General features: G+C 37.9%; 1 protein-coding gene across 1 annotated transcript in view; it reads left to right on the top strand.

The window, feature by feature from the left end:
- The window catches only part of ADAM22 (ADAM metallopeptidase domain 22), a 194,043-nt gene that overhangs the window by 130,463 nt on the left and 46,298 nt on the right, over positions 1-17,282 (top strand). The window contains exons 12-17 of the mRNA XM_070728164.1: positions 2,610-2,694; positions 4,090-4,180; positions 6,573-6,624; positions 10,080-10,179; positions 11,501-11,572; positions 16,480-16,572. Coding sequence (XP_070584265.1) covers positions 2,610-2,694; positions 4,090-4,180; positions 6,573-6,624; positions 10,080-10,179; positions 11,501-11,572; positions 16,480-16,572 — 493 coding nt within the window. The remainder of the gene's footprint in view (positions 1-2,609; positions 2,695-4,089; positions 4,181-6,572; positions 6,625-10,079; positions 10,180-11,500; positions 11,573-16,479; positions 16,573-17,282) is intronic.

The following is a 17,282-nucleotide window of genomic DNA, read 5'->3' as shown; positions in this document are numbered from 1 at the left end:
TTATACTTCGGTGCATCTTATACTCCAAAACATATGGTAAGTACCATACATGAAATAAAATCACACATAAATAAACTCATTTCTTCCTTTTGAATGTTTAGAGAAGCTATAAAGTTGCATTTCGTTTTACTGACATTTTTGGTGTTGATCAACTTGTACACAAATGTACTGATAAAATTATAAACAGATAAAGAGAAGGAGAAACATTTCTGTTCTTCTCACAAGTTCCAAATTTGAATCCCATTCTCATTTTAAATAATAATAATAATAATAATAATAATAATAATAATAATAATAATTTATTGGACTTGTATGCCGCTCCTCTCCGAAGACTCGGGGCGGCTCACAACAATAATAAAACAATATAGCAGTAAAACAAATCCAATATTAAAAACATATATAAAACCCCAGCAATTAAAACCATACAGCACATACATACCAAACATAAAATATAAAAGCCCGGGGGAGGATGTCTTAGTTCCCCCATACCTGGCGGTATAGGTGGGTCTTAAGTAATTTGCGAAAGACAAGGAGGTTGGGGGCCGTTCTAATCTCTGGGGGGAGTTGATTCCAGAGGGCCGGGGCCGCCCACAGAAGGCTCTTCCCCTGGGGCCCGCCAAATGACAAAGATGCTTAAAGCAAGCATCACCAACATTGTGTTGACAAGATCATATGCTGCAATCTTCTACCTGTCAATGACTACTTCAGCTTCAATCGCAACAACACAAAAGCACACAACAGATTCAAACTTAATATTAACCGCTCCAAACTTGACTGTAAAAAATATGACTTCAGCAATCGAGTTGTCAAAGCGTGGAACTCATTACCTGACTCAGTAGTGTCAACCCCTAACCCCCAACATTTTTCCCTTAGACTATCCACGATTGACCTCTCCAGGTTCCTTAGAGGTCAGTAAGGGGCGTGCATAAGTGCACCAGTGTGCCTTCCGTCCCCTATCCAATTGTGTCTCCTTATCTCATTTATCTTTTCTTCCTTTCAAATATGTTCACCTATACTTTTATATCTTTTCTTCTATTCTTTTCTTTATTTATATTACTACACATCTATTCTCTTCAATGTGTATTATGTATTGGACTAAATAAATAAATAAAATGAAAAACCAAAGGCAAGTCGGATGGCACTGTATCATTTGCAAAGGGCTGTATTTAGTATTTTCCATTTTTCTTATTTTTTGTGGGGTAGGTTTCTCCCTCCCTCCATGCCAAAAAAATAAAATAAACCACTATCTTTTAAGGTATGTGCTATAATTTCATAATGTCATGTCTAAGCATGACAGGAAACTGTTGCTCATGTTGATATTTCACTGAAAAAATGTGTTTGGAGGATCCTTAAAAATAGAATTTGAGAAGCTCCACTTATCTCTCCCCCAGTTTAAACAGAATATTGTTCCAGTGGTGTATTACTTGTCCTTAACTCCTGATGACTACATGGATATGTCTTATTTTCTTAATAACATTATGGAACTGGTTTTCCATGTGTTTTTCAATTTTCCTGTCTATTTGAGCTCTGAGATTGGCTCTATTGCCAATCATGCTAGCTCAGGAATTCAGGAATTCTAGAAGTTGAAGTCCACATGTCATAGAAGAGCCAACTTTGCCTATCCTTGGTATTGTGGCTTTCTATTCACTATCTTATTTCAGATTGTAGTAATTGTACTTATTTTCTAATGTTTTTTCCTCTCAAATTTTAAGACATATAAAGATTAATATTGTAGTGTAAATTTGTCCAAGTTGCTTTATCATGCTTACCCTGATCTTCACCTAAAATACTACAGAATGCAAAAGTGCCATGGTAAAGTGAGAAACTTTCTGAAAATCAGCCTTCCCTATCATCTACAGCCACCAAGTTGTGCATTGCTACACAATGGACTGTGTTGCTCAAACATTATGATCGAGATTGACTCAGCCTTTCTTCCTGCTGAGGTTGATAAAATGAGGACCCAGAATGTTGGGGGAAATAGGCTGACTCTGTAAACTGCTTAGAAAGTAAATCACTAATAATTGGTATGTAAGTGTTAATGTTATTATTCTGGAATTCTTTCCCAGAACATTGCAGTTTAATTAGATCCTCAAACATTTTGGCCTGAGATAATATTGTTAGGACTAAAAAAATCTTTCTTTTTACTTTCCAAATGATAATTGAGTTTTTCAATTGTTAATGTTTAAATTAAGAGAAGATATACTGCCTTCGTTGGCTTTGGTTTCTCTCCGCCCCACACACACATTTTCAAATATTTGATTCAAAGAAGTTAAATTTGTGCAGATTGTTCTAAGGGAACTGTAGTATTCTATACACAAGAATTATTTTTTTGTCATGTACGCGCACACATACAGACACACACTCACTCACAGACACACACACACACACCCTTGCACACACATACCGAGTTGCTCAATGCTTATTAGTTTTTGGGTTGAGAAGTATTAAATTGCTGAAACTTGCCATCCACACTGAAGCATCTCCTTTTTCTTGTTATAATTCTTTCTATCGTGAATACCCTTACATTTTTTTGGTTGAAAATGTATTGTAATTTCCTAAATGCTCTGGATTTTATTAACTATATTGCTGTTTCTGTTTTGTTTTAAAAGGGGAAGCCAATTTCTCAGTAGCCGTAGCGGGGCAGCCTTTATTGGTGGCATTTGTTCACTGCTGAAAGGTGGTGGTGTAAATGAAGTATGTCGGCATTATTCTACAAACACAAAATGATAGTCCCATAATTATCAGATTATTTCTACTTCTGCTTTTATTCATACTTTGCAGTCCATGTTAAGAGATTTCCATTAAATTCTTGCTTGATGTTGTTCCCAAGGAAAAGCAGTTATTCGCCCGGTCTTTCATTTAAAAGTTTGGGATTCCATAGATAGTGAAAATCTCAGCTGCTCATCTATAATTTGAAAAATTTCAAAGAATATGCATTTTAGGGTACATTATTTTTTAAAATTTATTTTTGAAGGAAGGGAATGCTACCTCCATTTGCAGAAATGTGTACATTTTATTTACCCAACTGACTGAGGATGGAAGGCTTAATCATTTTGCCTCTTATAATGAGCCTGGTTAGAATTTTATGTTATTTTTTTAGTTTGATTCAATTATTTTATTTTAGTGGGTACCCCTGCTTTTCCATTGGTTTTTGTTAAAGCTTCTTATTCCACCCCAAATAGTAGGAATCCAGAAGTTTAATTATCCTTCTAGTTTGGAACAGGACAACTTGCTGCAGCCAACATGCCATGAGATAACTCATCATGGGACAATTCAGCAAATACAGAAATTAGATTAATTTTGCCCAGTAATAATAAAATAAAGAAAGTCAATCCAGAAGTTCAAGAGTTACAATAATTTTGATGAATACGTGAAAAAAATAATGCACCATTGAAATATCCCATGGAAAGTTGCCCCATGGCGAATCAGCTATGATGAGTTGCCCTGTGGCAAGTTGGCTGTAGCAAGTTGATCACAGTGAGTTGACTGTAGTGAGTTGGCCATGGCAAGGTGTTCTAGACCATTCTAGCTGGCTTTGTCATGTATTTCCTGAGATTTGAGACTCCTCACAATCAATTAAACATAACAAATAATAAGAACAAAGAGTAAAAAAGAACTATAGTTAGGAGAGTTACCTAGCAGTAGAGTTAATTCAGTCACTAAGTTATAACTCAATCGCCTAACCCAGGGGTAGGCAAAGTTGGCTCTTCTATGACTCATGAACTTCAGCTCCCAGAATTCCTGAGCTAATTATCCTAGCTCAGGAATTCTGGAAGTTGAAGTCCAGATGTCATAGAAGAGCCAACTTTGCCTACCTCTGGCCTAACCCAAAGAGGGCATTTAAAAGAAAGCTTATATAACATTATGATTACGTTTGGCTCTGAGCCAAACCTATATTTAGTTTTAATATTTTATCTGCCTTTGTTTTTATTGTTTTAAATAGTGCTTTGCAAATTTCTGCTAGTTTATTACTCATCTGCATTTCAAAGCATACTTCGGGGAATAAATGCCGTAGGATGGTTCAACATTTTTTGCTAATTTTAAATTTCTAAAATGGAAATGCTTCAAAGCCATTGTCTTGTTTTTCAGTTTGGGAAGCCAGATTTAATGGCTGTTACATTGGCACAGTCCTTGGCGCACAATCTTGGGATCTTCTCAGACAAAAGAAGGTTGCAAAGTGGTAAGAAATGTTGAGGTTTCAATACAGATGCTTTTTCTGGCAAAGATATTCTCATATTTTTTACTTTAACAAAGCCAATGTTAGCTTTGGTAATGAAATGTGACTTTAAAAAAAAGATTGCTTGCAATGTCTGTAGGAATCCAGTTGAGTTAATTGAAAAGGAACCTTAAAAATAGGCACAGCACTGAAATTGTGTCTTGCTTGCCATATTTTTGGTGGGTAAGACACACCTTTTTCCTCCCTAAAAGAGACTGAAAATTTGGGTGTGTCTTATATTCTGAATGTAGCTTTTTTTCCTAGCCCTAACGAAGTGCTAATGATTTTCCCGGCTTCCTACTCCCTCCAAAGAAGTTTTTTTTCCAGCCCTAAGTCTTTGCAGGCTAATTTTCATTCCTATTCCCTTTTAAAAAGGGGTTTTCAGTCCTAACGCGGTGCTAATGATCGTCCCATCTTGCAGCATTTTTTATATTCTTAGTCCCTCCAATGTAGTTTTTCCCAACCCTAAGTATCCTACTCCCCTGAAAAAGGCTTTTCCAGCCCTAACCAGGTGATAAAATAAGGTGCTGAACCTGAATAGACTAAGAACACTAGCCAGATGAATACCTGGTAAGTAATCCCCCCCCCCTATTTTCCTCTCCCAAAACTAAGATGAGTCTTAGACTCCAGACTCCAGTGCATCTTATATTCTGAAAAATACGGTATATCACGGTCTAAAATTTTTAGCATCTTTTCATTCCAATTGCTTTAAATGGAAAATCTATAAGCTGCATACATGTAAACATTAAATATGAATATGGCATTGCCTATATAAGATGTTAAGAAAAAAATTCTGGGAAGTTTTAAGATCATCTATGGCTTGTCTGGTGTGTCTATAACTAGACACAAGAACTGTTTTTCCCCAAACGCTATCACTCTGCTAAACAAATAATTCCCTCAACATGGTCAAACTTTTTACTAAGTCTGCACTTCTATATCTACTATTTTTTTCTCATCATTCCTATCATCCTTTTCCTCCCACTTAGGACTGTATCTGTAACTTGTTGCTTGTATCCTAAGATTTTTATTGATATTGATTGTTTCTTCATTGCTTATTTGACCCCTATGACAATCATTAAGTGTTGTACCACATGATTCTTGACAAATGTATCTTTTTCTTTTATGTACACTGACAGCACGTGCATCAAGACAAATTCTTTGTGTGTCCAATCACACTTGGCCAATAAAGAATTCTATTCTATTCTGCTCTCCTCTCCTCTATTAAGTTACAGCAATATTAGTTTTCAAATTGACCCCATGTCAATTATTTATATTTGTTTGGTAAAAACAAAAAGAGTTTGAGAATCATTTCTTCTCTGCTTTAAAAAATCTGAAAGGAGTCCTTCTGATTCCTTCAACTTCTTAAAGGATTTTATGGATAAAGGGATATTGATATCCCAATCAATTTATCAGATTGTAACCAAAATAACAATAATTTATTTTTGGGGAAAACATTTTAAACTTTATATACTGATTGTATAAGACATGAGATGCAGCTATTATGATACATTTATATAGCATTATGATATTCTGAATACATTATTTTTAACAAAGATTAAAAATAAACCATGAATAATGGTATATGTGGTGTTATAGGTAGTCCCTTGTTTGCCACAGGTGATCAGTGAATTACTGCAGTTGTTAGTAACATAGTTGTTAAGTAAATCTGGCTTCACCATTGATTTTGCTTGTTAGTAGGTTACAAAAGATGATCACATGACCCAAGGACACTGCAACCATTATAAATATGAGTCAGCTGTCAAGCGGCTGATTTTTGGTCATGTGACCATGGGGATGCTACAATAGTCATAAATGTGAAAAACTGTCATAAACACTTTTTTGTGTCCTAGTAAAGGTAAATGAATATTTTAAGTTGAGGACTATCTATATAACAAACTGCAAAAAACAACACAAAACAAATAAGAGTATATCCATTCAGTCTATACAAAAATATACACACATCAAGGATTTCATCCATTTTAGCCCAAAGATTGGGACAATAACCAGTCTTCTGTTCCTTGTAGAATGCCAACAGGGTGGGACCCCCCCAAGATTTTAGGATCTCATTATCAGAGGGCAGGTGCCACGACAAAGAATGCGAGCTTTCAAATTCCCCAAATATGACACTTTATGACAAACTAAGAACTTGCACCAAATTTTAATAACAAATTTGTGAAACATAATTGCATGGCTACACTGCTTCATTTTTAATGAAAACAGAGATTTATACAATCGCCTGTTACAACCTTGTTTGATGCTATTTCTTTATTTAATAATATTTCTTTTTTAAACATATTTGGATATCGGATTGCTCACTTTATACAGTGATGTGATTTGCCTATTTTATTTATTTTAGGTGAATGTAAATGTGAGGATACATGGTCCGGATGTATAATGGGAGATACAGGGTAAGAGGTTTTCTTTCAGAGATATCTATGCAACAAAATGTAAATTAGCAAATAGTTATTGGAGGAAAACCCATGACTGCTTATAACTGTTAATAGAAAAATGATATGCACATTATTCAATTGACACTGATGTATCAATTAGTCAATTAATGCATGGTTAATTAGCTTTGAGAGCCAGTTTTATATAGTGGTTAAACCATCAAGCTAGAATCTGGGAGAAATGATTTCTAGTTCTGCCTTAGGGACTAAGCCCATTGGGTGATTTTGACCCAGTCAATTTCTTTCAAAGAAGAAGAAGAAGAAATCAGTGAAAACAATCTCCCTTTTATAACAATAGTGCTGTGAAAACTGTGCGGATTTTCCAGAAAGATTTAAAAACACAAATAAATATTTTACATATACAGTTTTAGTATCATATTTGTACAGATGATTATGAATTCCAGGGATTGATTATTTGTTACATTAAGAAAATAATATATTAATCTATGTTATTCCAGTTATAACTCCTGACATCTTCATTCCTGAGAATATGTATAGTAATTCCTCATCATCTGGAGAGATATATGTTGACTATCCTTCCCTAGAGATTTGCACCTTGATTCCTCATAGACAATTTGAAAGTAATTTAGACAACTTTACGGTGCATAGGCTGCCTAAAAAATATTAATTACAATAAGTGATTGAAACCTCTAGATTCAAGGCTACTCCAGATGCAGTATAGATCTGAATCTGGAAGACATATGAAGATCTATGGATTAAAAAAATCTCTGACTTAAAAAAGATAATATACTATCTTGACATATTAAAAGATATAATTTCCACTAAGTCTTTGACTTATAAAGGACATGCCGTGCTTGTTGTCAGACATTGAGGATTCTAGCCTAGAAACAAGTATCCCCCAAATCAGTGTTCCCTCTAATTTTTGGGGGGTGGGTGGGCGGAAAAGTATAGTGTCTGAGCGGCAGTCCCTTCGGGACTGGGCAGCACAGAAATATTAAATAAATAAACAAACAAACAAACAAACAAACAAACAAATAAAAAACCCACCCTGTTTTGCCTCAGAGAATTTCAAAATAAAATACTGTACTGTGTGTCTATAACAGTGAGCTCATAATAGGGCAACTCTATCAATATCAAAATGCCACTTAAATAGTTGAGCTAGTTTCAAACTAGATTTTGATTTTCTTTCTCTCTTCCTTACTCCCATTCTTTTTCTTTCTCTTTTCCTTCCTCTCTTTTTTCTATCTGTTTCTCTCTCTTCCTCTCTTCCTCTCTCTCTCCTTCCCTCTCACTCTTTCCCTCTCGGCTTCTGGGCAGGTTTGGAAAACTCTGAGTTGATGATTTTTAAGTGAGCGATTGCTCACTGCTCAGCTTAGAGGGAACTATGCCCCAAATGCTTTCAATGTTGTTAGTATTCAAAGTTCTTTCAGAGCAAAATACAGTGCAAGTTTAAACTGCCATTCTATATTAAGAAAATAACATTTCCTCAAGGATGTTTGACTGGATACTTGTATTCATAACATCTGTTTTATATATTTTAGTGGCAGAAGAAAGCCTATATTGCATTTGCTGTATAAATTTGAATATTTTTGGATAAAGCTTAGAGGATTGTGCATTCATAAAGACCAAGCTGAAGTTTGCAACTGCATTCTGCATCAACTTAAACATGTTTTAAGTGTATCAGATAATTTGCAAATATGTAGAGAAAAGAAGAACTTAATTAAAATTATCTAGTGTTCCAGAAAATTCAGTTATAGATAGTTTTCTAATTTTTTTAAAAAATATTTCATCATGAAATAACTTAGTGGCACAGTTGCAGAATGAAATTCCCATTTATTTGTTTGTTCATTCACTCATTCAATTTATACTGCCACCTTTTTGCCCATGGTGACTCAAGGCAGCTTACAGAATATAAAACCATACTTAAAACAATAAAAACTAATAAAAAGAATCAAATAAATTAATATACTACAATATAACAAAATCACCCCAGCAAATCACACAAGCCATTTAATAAGCTCCATCGCACTCTGGGTTCCCCAGGCCACTGGCAGAACCAGGTTTTCAGGGCCAACCAGAAGAGTATTAGAGTGGGGGCCATTCTAATCTATGAGAGAATGATATTCCAGGGAGAGGAGCCATCATGGAGAAGGTCCTTCTTCTAGATCCCACTAGGTATACAGTGTTCCCTTGATTTTTGCGGGGGATACGTTCTGAGACCGCCCGCGAAAGTTGAATTTCTGCGAAGTAGAGATGCAGAAGTAAATACACCATTTTTGGCTATGGACAGTATCACAAGCCTTCCCTTAACACTTTAAACCTTTAAATTACCATTTCCCATTCCCTTAAAAACCATTTAATCACCATTATTACTGATACTCACCATTGAATAAGACACTTAGTGATCCTGATAATTATAAACATAATTATTTATTAACAATAATTATTTTTTTTGTTATTTATTTGCAAAAATTATTAGGTTAGCGATGATGTATGACGTCATCGGGCAGGAAAAACTGTGGTATAGAAAAAAACCTGTGAAGTATTTTTTAATTAATATTTTTTGAAAAACCGTGGTATAGGCTATCCGTGAAGTTTGAACCCGCAAAAATTGAGGGAGCACTGTATCTTCCTTGTATGTTCCTATCCGCAACATTCCCTGCCTCTCTACTCCGGTGGATAGATGTGACTGGCAGGAGATTATCCCTCCGATAACCTGGTCTCAAGCCATGAAGGGCTTTAAAAATGACAACCAGCACCTTGAATTACACTCAGAATCAAACCAACAACCAATGCACTCCCGCAGGAGAGGTGATACATGTGCACAGTGGGGTCTGCACAAAACCATGTGGGCTGCTGCACTTTGCACCAAATGGAGCTTCCAAGTGCTCTTCAAGGGCAGCCCCATGCAGAGCATGTTACCAGTGTTCCCTCTAATTTGGGGGGGGGGGCGGAAAAGTATAGTGTCGGAGCGGCAGTCCCTTGGGGACTGGGCGGCACAGAAATATTAAATAAATAAATAAACAAACAAACAAACAAAAAACCCACCCTGTTTTGCCTCAGAGAATTTCAAAATAAAATACTGTACTGTGTGTCTATAACAGTGAGCTCATAATAGGGCAACTCTATCAATATCAAAATGCCACTTAAATAGTTGAGCTAGTTTCAAACTAGATTTTGATTTTCTTTCTCTCTTCTTTACTCCCATTCTTTTTCTTTCTCTTTTCCTCCCTCTCTTTTTTCTATCTGTTTCTCTCTCTTCCTCTCTTCCTCTCTCTCTCCTTCCCTCTCACTCTTTCCCTCTCGGCTTCTGGGCAGGTTTGGAAAACTCTGAATTGATGATGATTTTTAAGTGAGCGATTGCTCACTGCTCAGCTTAGAGGGAACTATGCATGTTACAATAGTCAAGATGGGAAGTCAGAAATGAACTGACGTATTTCTTTTTTGGATCACAGTTATTATCTTCCAACCAAATTCTCCAAATGTGATATTGAGGAATACCATGAATTTTTAAATAATGGCGGTGGAGCCTGCCTTTTCAACAAGCCTTCCAAGGTAAAAACAAAAATAATTTTGTTTGCAATTTTTTCTCTTTTAGTTCTTAATTTAACAATTCTCATAACAGTTGTATTGAAATGCTTAATTGAAGTGTTTGATAGTAAACATATGGGAGTTGTTATAATAATGTTTATTATGGTTAGTTTTACAGTCAGCCAGATTATTATTATTATTATTATTATTATTATTATTATTATTATTATTATTATTATTATTATTATTATTATTTATTAGAAGACTCGGGGTGGCTAACAACAATATAAAAAGACAATGTAAACAAATCTAATATTAAAAACAATCTAAAAAACCCCAATTTAAAAAACCACTCATACATACAAGCATGCCATGTATAAATTCTATAAGCCTAGAGGGAAGAGAAATTTCAATTCCCCCATGCCTGACGACAGAGGTGGGTTTTAAGGAGCTTGCAAAAGGCAAGGAGGGTGGGGGCAACTCTGATATCTGGGGGGAGCTGGTTCCAGAGGGTCGGGGCCACCATAGAGAAGGCTCTTCTCCTGGGTCCTGCCAAACGACATTGTTTAGTTGATGGGACCCGGAGAAGGCCAACTCTGTGGGACCTAACCGGTCGCAGGGATTATTATTATTATTATTATTATTATTATTATTATTATTATTATTATTATTATTGATTTTTCTAAGTAATTTAGAAATCAAGATGCCCAAATTCTTTTAATCAAGAATGGCATTTTATCTCTGAATGGTGTAGTTATCCAAAAATAGTAATTAGCCACAGAAAAAAACCCTAATTGCAACCCGTTCTCCTACTAAGAATCCACTGCTAATATGTGAGGACTATTATTAAAAAGATCGGAAGCAAATACCTTAAAGCCAGACCAATAAAGTAAAACCTTTAACTCAGAAATAGAAGGTTTTTAAACCATATGTACATATAAAAATAATGCTGAATTCACTATAAATATGGCTTAGAACTTGGTAGTCACTGATATTCCTTCTTAAATGTTTTTTTCTAATTCTTGAATTATTTTTTGAATATCATAGACTTGCATCATCGAATCACTACGTACTAAGCCTGATTTTTTTTTTAAAAAAAATATCTGGGTGTTAGAGCACTACAGCGAAGACAATGGCTTATTGTGGTCCTGGAACATTTTTCCTCATTAAATGAAATTGTGAAAAATCAAGACTTGTACACAAGGAGGTGCATAGCACCCATTTCTATAATTCCATCTACATCTTTCCTGTCCATTGAAATAAGGATACTCTACCAATCTGTCATCACACATGGCACGATGCTAATATGTTACATTTTTAATGCTTTCTTATTTTTGTATTGCAGCTCCTGGATCCCCCAGAATGTGGTAATGGTTTTGTTGAAACTGGAGAAGAATGTGATTGTGGCGGTCAATCGGTAAATTTAACATTACATAGCTAATTATGGGCAGCTCTTCTATTTTAGTTAAGAGGCTCTCTTTAGATAAGTTCTTCAATAGTGAATAATTTATTAAAAATGAATCCTTTGCACCCTAATGGTAGAGAGAAAAATTGCAAGTGTTGCAATTTACAAGCAATTAGTTTTTAGAAAGTACAATGAGGATTTTTTTCAGAGCATTGTGGCAATGAATGAAACATAGACTCATCATTATGATCCAGGAATAAAGTATCAGGCCATGAAATATTATCACAAAATTTCACTTGTGGAAATTCAGAATCATCAAGAAAACTCATGTTTGTCATTTTTTGAGGCGCAAGGGCTAATTTTCAGATAGATTTCTTTGTAGCCTAGCACTATTATCAACTAAGAGTGCTACATTTCAACACTCAAGACTTTGAGGCAACTTTAAAGCAGAGTTCAGAAGTGCAACAAAATTTTTTTGCCGCAGTATGACTATATAAGATCTCATACCTCATGAGTTATCCAAGAAGCAATTGCAAAACTAGAGCTCAGGGTTTTACTCCACATATAATACTGTTTTTGTGCCATTCATTTCACAAAACTTTCCCTTCATGGGCATTTGTTTGATTGAAATAGATGAAAAATAGAAAAATTAAAAAGAACGGTCATGTCCTGACTAAAGAGACAGTCCAGAGACATATTGTGACAGCTCTAAGAAGTGTGTCTATCATTTGCAGAAGTGTGTAAAAAATATAACCATGTGGAACATAACATATGTGCTTATGTGAAGAAGTAAACACAGGTAATTAAAACCTCACCTAAAGCATTATTTTTCTATTTTCCTATAATAGTCTTAATTAAAGTTATGTAGATGATGGTATTACTTTTCATTCAGTCGTATCATACAAATGAGAATTGAATTAGAGCCACCTTGAAAATCAATGTGTTCCTTACTTGCTTCCTTCTTCAAAAAAGGGAGGGAAATGATCCAGTAAACTACAGACCAATTAGTCTGACATCAGTGCTTGGGAAGATTATTTATCTATCTATCTATCTATCTATCTATCTATCTATCTATCTATCTATCTATCTATCTATCTATCTATCTATCCATTCATTCATTTATTTATTTAGTCAGTCCAATACACAATGAGGGTTTTAGTGGGTATATATCTATATACACATAGTAAAATACATGATGAAGGTTATAGAGGAGATACTCATAGTAAAATATATCTAAGAAATAATAGAAAAGAAGATATAGTAATAGAACATATCAATGAAAGAATAGAAGAAGAGATATAGGAATAGAAGAAAGGTATAGGAGATATAGGAGAGCAATAGGACAGGGGATGGAAGGCACTCTAGTGCAGAGGTCCCCAACCTTTTTTGCACCAGGGACTGGCTTTAAGCTAGACCAGTTTTCCATGGCCCGGTGGGGGGGTGGGGCTTTGGTCATATGGGGGTGGGGTTATGGAGGGGTGGAGCTTAGTGACGCAGCCTTTCACACTTCTCCACAGGGCGGGGAGAATCAGGAGGCTCCTTTGGCGGCTGGCGGCTGCCTGGCTTTGTGATTTTGGCTGGGGGGGGGAGTTAGGAAGGTCCTACTTCTCCCCCCCCAGCCAAAAATTCAAAGCCTATCTGCTGGATACGGGCGATGAGTGGGACAGAGCGGCGCGGAAGCCTCTTGCAGCAGCTGCCACAGCCACCGGCTTCGACACCGCTCGTCCTGCTCATCGCCCGTATCCAGCAGATAGGCTTTGAGTTTTTGGCTGGGGGGGGGAGAAGTAGGACCTTCCTAACTCCCCCCAGCCAAAATCACAAAGCCAGGAAGCCCCCAGCCGCCAAAGGAGCCTCCTGATTCTCCCCTTTGAATCCCGCCGGCCAAGAGCACTCGGGCAGCAGCTTCTGCCAGACACGGGGAATGAGCGGGACGAGCGGTGCCGAAGCCGGTGGCTGTGGCAGCTGCTGCAAGAGGCTTCCGCGCCGCTCGTCCCACTCATCACCCGTATCCAGCAGATAGGCTTTGAGTTTTTGGCTGGGGGGGGGGAGAAGTATGACCTTCCTAGGTCCCCCTACCCAGCCAAAAACTCAAAGCCTATCTGCTGGATACGGGCGATGAGTGGGACAGAGCGGCGTGGAAGCCTCTTGCAGCAGCTGCCACAGCCACCGGCTTCGGCACCGCTCGTCCCGCTCATCGCCCGTATCCAGCAGATAGGCTTTGAGTTTTTGGCTGGGGAGGGGAAAAGTAGGACCTTCCTAAGTCCCCCCCCGAGCCAAAAACTCAAAGCCTATCTGCTGGATACGAGTGATGAGTGGGACAGAGCGGCGCAGAAGCCTCTTGCAGCAGCTGCCACAGCCACCGGCTTCGGCACCGCTCGTCCCACTCATCGCCCATATCCAGCAGATAGGCTTTGAGTTTTTGGCTGGGGGGGGGAGAAGTAGGACCTTCCTAACTCCCCCCCAGCCAAAATCACAAAGCCAGGCAGCCCCCAGCCGCCAAAGGAGCCTCCTGATTCTCCCCGCCCTGCCCGACGCCCCACCCTGTCCTGCATAATGTCCTCTGCCGGGAGGGCAGCGCCGCCGCGGACCGGCTGGAAAACCCCAACGGCCCGGTCCCGGTCCGTGGACCGGCGGTTGGGGACCTCTGCTCTAGTGCACTTGTACTTGCCCCCTTCTGGGAAAGATAATTAAGCAACACATTTGTGAGCACCTAAAAGCAAGCCAGGTTATAACCAGAGGCCAACATGGATTTGTCAAAAACAAATCATACTAAACAAATATTATTTTATTTTTTCACAAAGTGACTAAATTAAAGGATCAGTAAAATACTGTGGGCATAATATACTTGGATATCAATAAGGCATTTGATAATGTAGACCACAACCTATTTCTTGGTACTGTGGGATAGAGAGCATCACCAGATGGATTTATAACTGGCTGACAAACCACACTGAACATGTAGTCCTTAAGGTTCTCTTTTAGGCCCAGTACTCATTAACATCTTCATAAACAATTTAGGTATAGAAGAAGATCTTATAATTTAGAGATGACGCCATGCTGACAAGAATAGCCAATATTCCAGAAGGTAGGCTCAAGGTCCAGAAAGATCTTGACAGATCTGAACATTTAGCCCTGCCTAACAAAATAAAATTCAATAGTGAGAAAAGTAAGGTTTTACACTTAGGCAAGAAACATCAAATGGCAGATAGAGAATATGTAAAATTTGACTCAATACTAGTAACTGTGAGAGGATCTAGGAATCATAGTGCATAACTATTTAATTAAGAGCTAGCAGTGTGCTGAAGCCACCCAAAAATAATAACAGATGAATAGAATCAAGAAAGTGTGAATACCACAACCTATTCTTCAAAGGACCTGAAGGCAGAACAAAAAGCAATGGACGAAAACTTAAATCAAAAAGAGAAGCAACCTAGTACGAAGGAGAAATTTCCTGACAATGAAAACAATTAACCAGTGGACTGGCTTGTCTCCTGAGGTTGTGGGTGCTCCATCACTGGAGTTTTTAAGAAGAGATTGGACAACCCTTTGTCCAAAATGGTGTAGAATCTCTTGCTTGGGTAAGATATTGGAGTAGAGGATATCTGGGATCCCTTCCATCTCTATTATTCTATTATTTATTCTGTTATTCTGTGTTCTTTTTTTCTGGGATCATGTATTATTTATTCATTTGATTTATTCATTCAATTTTTATGCCACCCTTCTCCTTAGACTCAGGGAGGTTTACAACATGTTAGCAATAGCACTTTTTAACAGAGCCAGCCAGGTCCTCATTTTATCCACCTTGGAAGGATGGAAGGCTGAGTCAACCTTGAGCCAGTGATGAGATTTGAACTGCTGACCTACAGATCTACAGTCAGCTTCAGTGGCCTGCAGTACAGCACTCTACCTGCTGTGCCACCCTGGTATATTCATCCCATCAAGCCTAAAGAAATCTGGAATAGTATACAATCTCAATAGTATACAATCTCAGGAAGGTCAAACTGCCCAAGGAGCTGCTGATACAGTTCTACAGAGGAATCATTGAGTCTGTCATCTGCACCTCTGTAACTGTTTGGTTTGGTTCTGCAATCCAACAGCACCGACAGAGACTTCAGAGGATAATCAGAACTGCAGAAAAAGCAATTGCTGCCAACCTGCCTTCCATTGAGGACTTGTATGCTGCATGAGTCAAAAAGAGGGTGGGGAAAATATTTACTGACCCCTCACATCCTGGACACAAACTGTTTCAACTCCTACCCTCAAAATGTCGCTACAGAGCACTGCACACCAAGACAACTAGACACAAGAACAGTTTTTTTTCCGAACGCCATCACTCTACTAAACAAATAATTCCCTCAACACTGTCAGATTTTCTACTAAATCTGCACTTCTCTTCTACTAGTTTTTCTCATCATTCCTATCACCCATTTCCTCCCATGTTGACTGTATGACTGTAACTTGTTGCTTGTATCCTAAGATTTTTATTAATATTGCTTCTTCATTTCTTATTTGACCCGTATGACAATAATTAAGTGTTGTACCACATAATTCTTGACAAATGTATATTTTATTTTATGTACATTAAGAGCATATGCACCAAGACAAATTCCTTGTGTGTCCAATCACACTTGGCCAATAAAATTCTATTCTATTCTATTCTCCTGCCACGAACAGTGGGTTGCACTAGAGGACTTCCAAGGTGCCTTCCAACATTATTATTATTCTAGGTTCTTTTCTGGCATTCTCCCTCATGCTATCAAAATACTGCATTGTTGTTTTCTTTGTCATCTGAAGTGTGCATTATGCCCAGAGTAGGGGGACAAGTGAAATGTTGAGAAGCAATCATCTCAGCAGTTTTCTGGTCAAGCTGCAGCATGTTTCTGTCAAACTGCTGTTTCACCATTAGTTCCATTCCCTAGGAATGTCATGCTGAAGGTGAAGATTGCTGCAGTTCCTGCACTCTAACTGCTAACTCTCAATGCAGTAATGGACTGTGTTGTAGCAAATGTCAGGTACGTATTGAAATGACTTGGGGAAACTATTCCTTTCTTTTATGGAATTATGAAATTATTTATTTAGCACATGGCATATCATAGATGGACTAGCAATATCATCTAGAACAACTAAATACAATAAAATATAAATGTTGAAAAGCTCAATATTGAAATACCAATCTAGGCCAGTGATGGCAAACCTATGACATGGGTGCCACTGGTGGCACACAGAGCCATATCTGCTGGCACGCGAGCCATTGCCCTAGCTCAGCTCCAACATGCATGTGTGTGCTGGCCAGCTAATTTTTGGCTTGCACAAAGGCTCTGGAAGGATGTTTTTGGCTTCCAGAGAGCCTCCATATGGATGGGGAAGGTGTTTGTACCTTCTCCCGGCTCCAGGGAAGCCTTTGGAGCTTGGCGAGGGCAAAACGTGAGCCTAATGAGCCCACTAGAAGTTGAGAAACAGGCCATTTCTGCCCTCCAGAGGGCCTCTGGGGGGTGGGGGAATCTGTTTTCACCCTCCCTAGGCAAAGAATTATGTGTGTGGGCACTCGTGCAGCTGTGGAAAAAATGGTTTGCCATCACTGGTCTAGGCCATTGGCTTGTATATGAAAAAAAAATGAGATACTGAGCTGGTATATGCCCTGATCTTAGCTGGTCATAGTGTGATATACAGTTTGACATGGGACCCAACAGACGCACTATGCCCCATTCACACAGAGATTTCC

Source organism: Erythrolamprus reginae, chromosome Z, assembly GCF_031021105.1.
Source record: "Erythrolamprus reginae isolate rEryReg1 chromosome Z, rEryReg1.hap1, whole genome shotgun sequence".
Classification (NCBI taxonomy): domain Eukaryota; kingdom Metazoa; phylum Chordata; class Lepidosauria; order Squamata; family Dipsadidae; genus Erythrolamprus; species Erythrolamprus reginae.
Note: the sequence above shows the minus strand (reverse complement) of the source record. Positions and strands in the feature narration are given on the sequence as shown.